The 1527-nt window shown below is 42.5% G+C and overlaps 1 protein-coding gene across 1 annotated transcript in view; it reads left to right on the top strand.

The window, feature by feature from the left end:
* Positions 1–1527, top strand: part of PRSS54 (serine protease 54) — a 14362-nt gene that overhangs the window by 8620 nt on the left and 4215 nt on the right. Inside the window, exon 3 of the mRNA XM_019664462.1 lies at positions 874–1162. Within this exon, the coding sequence (XP_019520007.1) occupies positions 874–1162 (289 nt within the window). The remainder of the gene's footprint in view (positions 1–873; positions 1163–1527) is intronic.

Genomic DNA, 1527 nt, shown 5'->3' on the forward strand with positions numbered 1-1527 from the left:
TTTTCTATTTTATGGTTTTGGTTACTTTCTTTGTGGTTTGCTGACCCTCCATGGACTGCCGTATTTGTCATTTCATGTCCATTCATTCTGGTCGCTTTTCTTAGTCGGACCTTCTGTGTCCCTTACTATGTTTTCTGTGACCTCTACTCTTTACGCAGCTTCCAATGTGACCTTCATTTTGGTGGTGGTTTATTTCTTTTCTTTTTACTTCTTTGTGGAGAAGTGTGTTCAGCCAGCTTTCCGGACGCTGTGGCAGTATCATCAACGACCCCCTGCACACCTGCTGTCCTTCACTGCTTTTTGTCAGCTCTTCCTCTGATTCTGAGGTTTAGATTCTCTGGTGTCTCTTAGTTTTACGGTGTTTATATTTGTTTCTCATTCTTGGGTGATTCCCAAGAGGAGAATGGGAAAACACCCAACTGAGTGCCATCATTATTAAAATCGGAATTTCTCTGAAGTGTATTTACAGAGTATACAGTATGGAAAGATGTTTGTTAAAAACATTAAGTGCTAAAATCAAGAGTCAAGATTACATCTTTGGTATAACAACAACTGTGTAAAAAAACAACAACTATGCATAGAAAAAATAAAAAGATAATCAGCCATAATATAACAGATTATATTTAGGTGGTGCAACAAGTGATGTTAAGATAGAAGATTCCCAAAGATTCTATGGGCTTGCAAAGCGGGGAACCTGTCTAGGAGTTTAGAAAATATTTCCTGGGACTGGGTCCAAAGGATGAGTAAAACTCAGCCCAAGGAACATGAGTTGGAAGAGTGTTCCAGGCTGAAAAAATAGTCAATATGAAAACACGGAAGCGTGCAGCTTGCTTGGTGCCTTAGCTTCTCAACATTCTCTTTCTCACTCTCCAGGAAGGATGCTGTCGTTGTAGTTGGTATAGCTAATATGGATGCCAGAGTGATTGCTCATGAAGAGTATCCAGTCAATACCATCATCATCCACGAAGACTTTGATAACGAAACAATGGCCCATAACATAGCCCTCCTGAAGACAGACACGGCGATGCAGTTCAACAGCCTGGTCCGGCCCATCTGCTTCCTTGGCAGAGAGCTGCAGATGCTACCAGCCTTGTGGAACTGCTGGGTGGCAGGATGGAATCCCACGACTGCAGTTAATGCCTTCCTTCTTCTAGAGGAGGCTGTGTGTATGCTAGCAGTGGGGGTGACAGGGATGAACCATTCTAGGGCTTATCTTAATAATTCAAGTGGATCGAAGTTCTAGATTTGGGCTGGAATCCTCACCTGATCAGTCAAGATTCCCAGTGGTGGCCCTTTCGGTGACAATTCTTACATTTGGTCCTTTCTCTTTTAGTCCTACACCACAATTGGGAGTACGCAGGCAGCGGACAGCTTGAAATTAATGCAAAGTTATGGAGGGGCCAGGGGGCATTATTCCCTGAATGAGAGCCAACTGTCCCCTTGTCTAAGCCATCCTTGTTTTCTTTTATTCTTGGGAAATAAACAAAGAAATGTATTCTCTATAGATGTGGAGAAAAAGTGAATATG

This window comes from Hipposideros armiger, unplaced genomic scaffold, assembly GCF_001890085.2.
Source record: "Hipposideros armiger isolate ML-2016 unplaced genomic scaffold, ASM189008v1 scaffold_423, whole genome shotgun sequence".
NCBI classification, from domain to species: domain Eukaryota; kingdom Metazoa; phylum Chordata; class Mammalia; order Chiroptera; family Hipposideridae; genus Hipposideros; species Hipposideros armiger.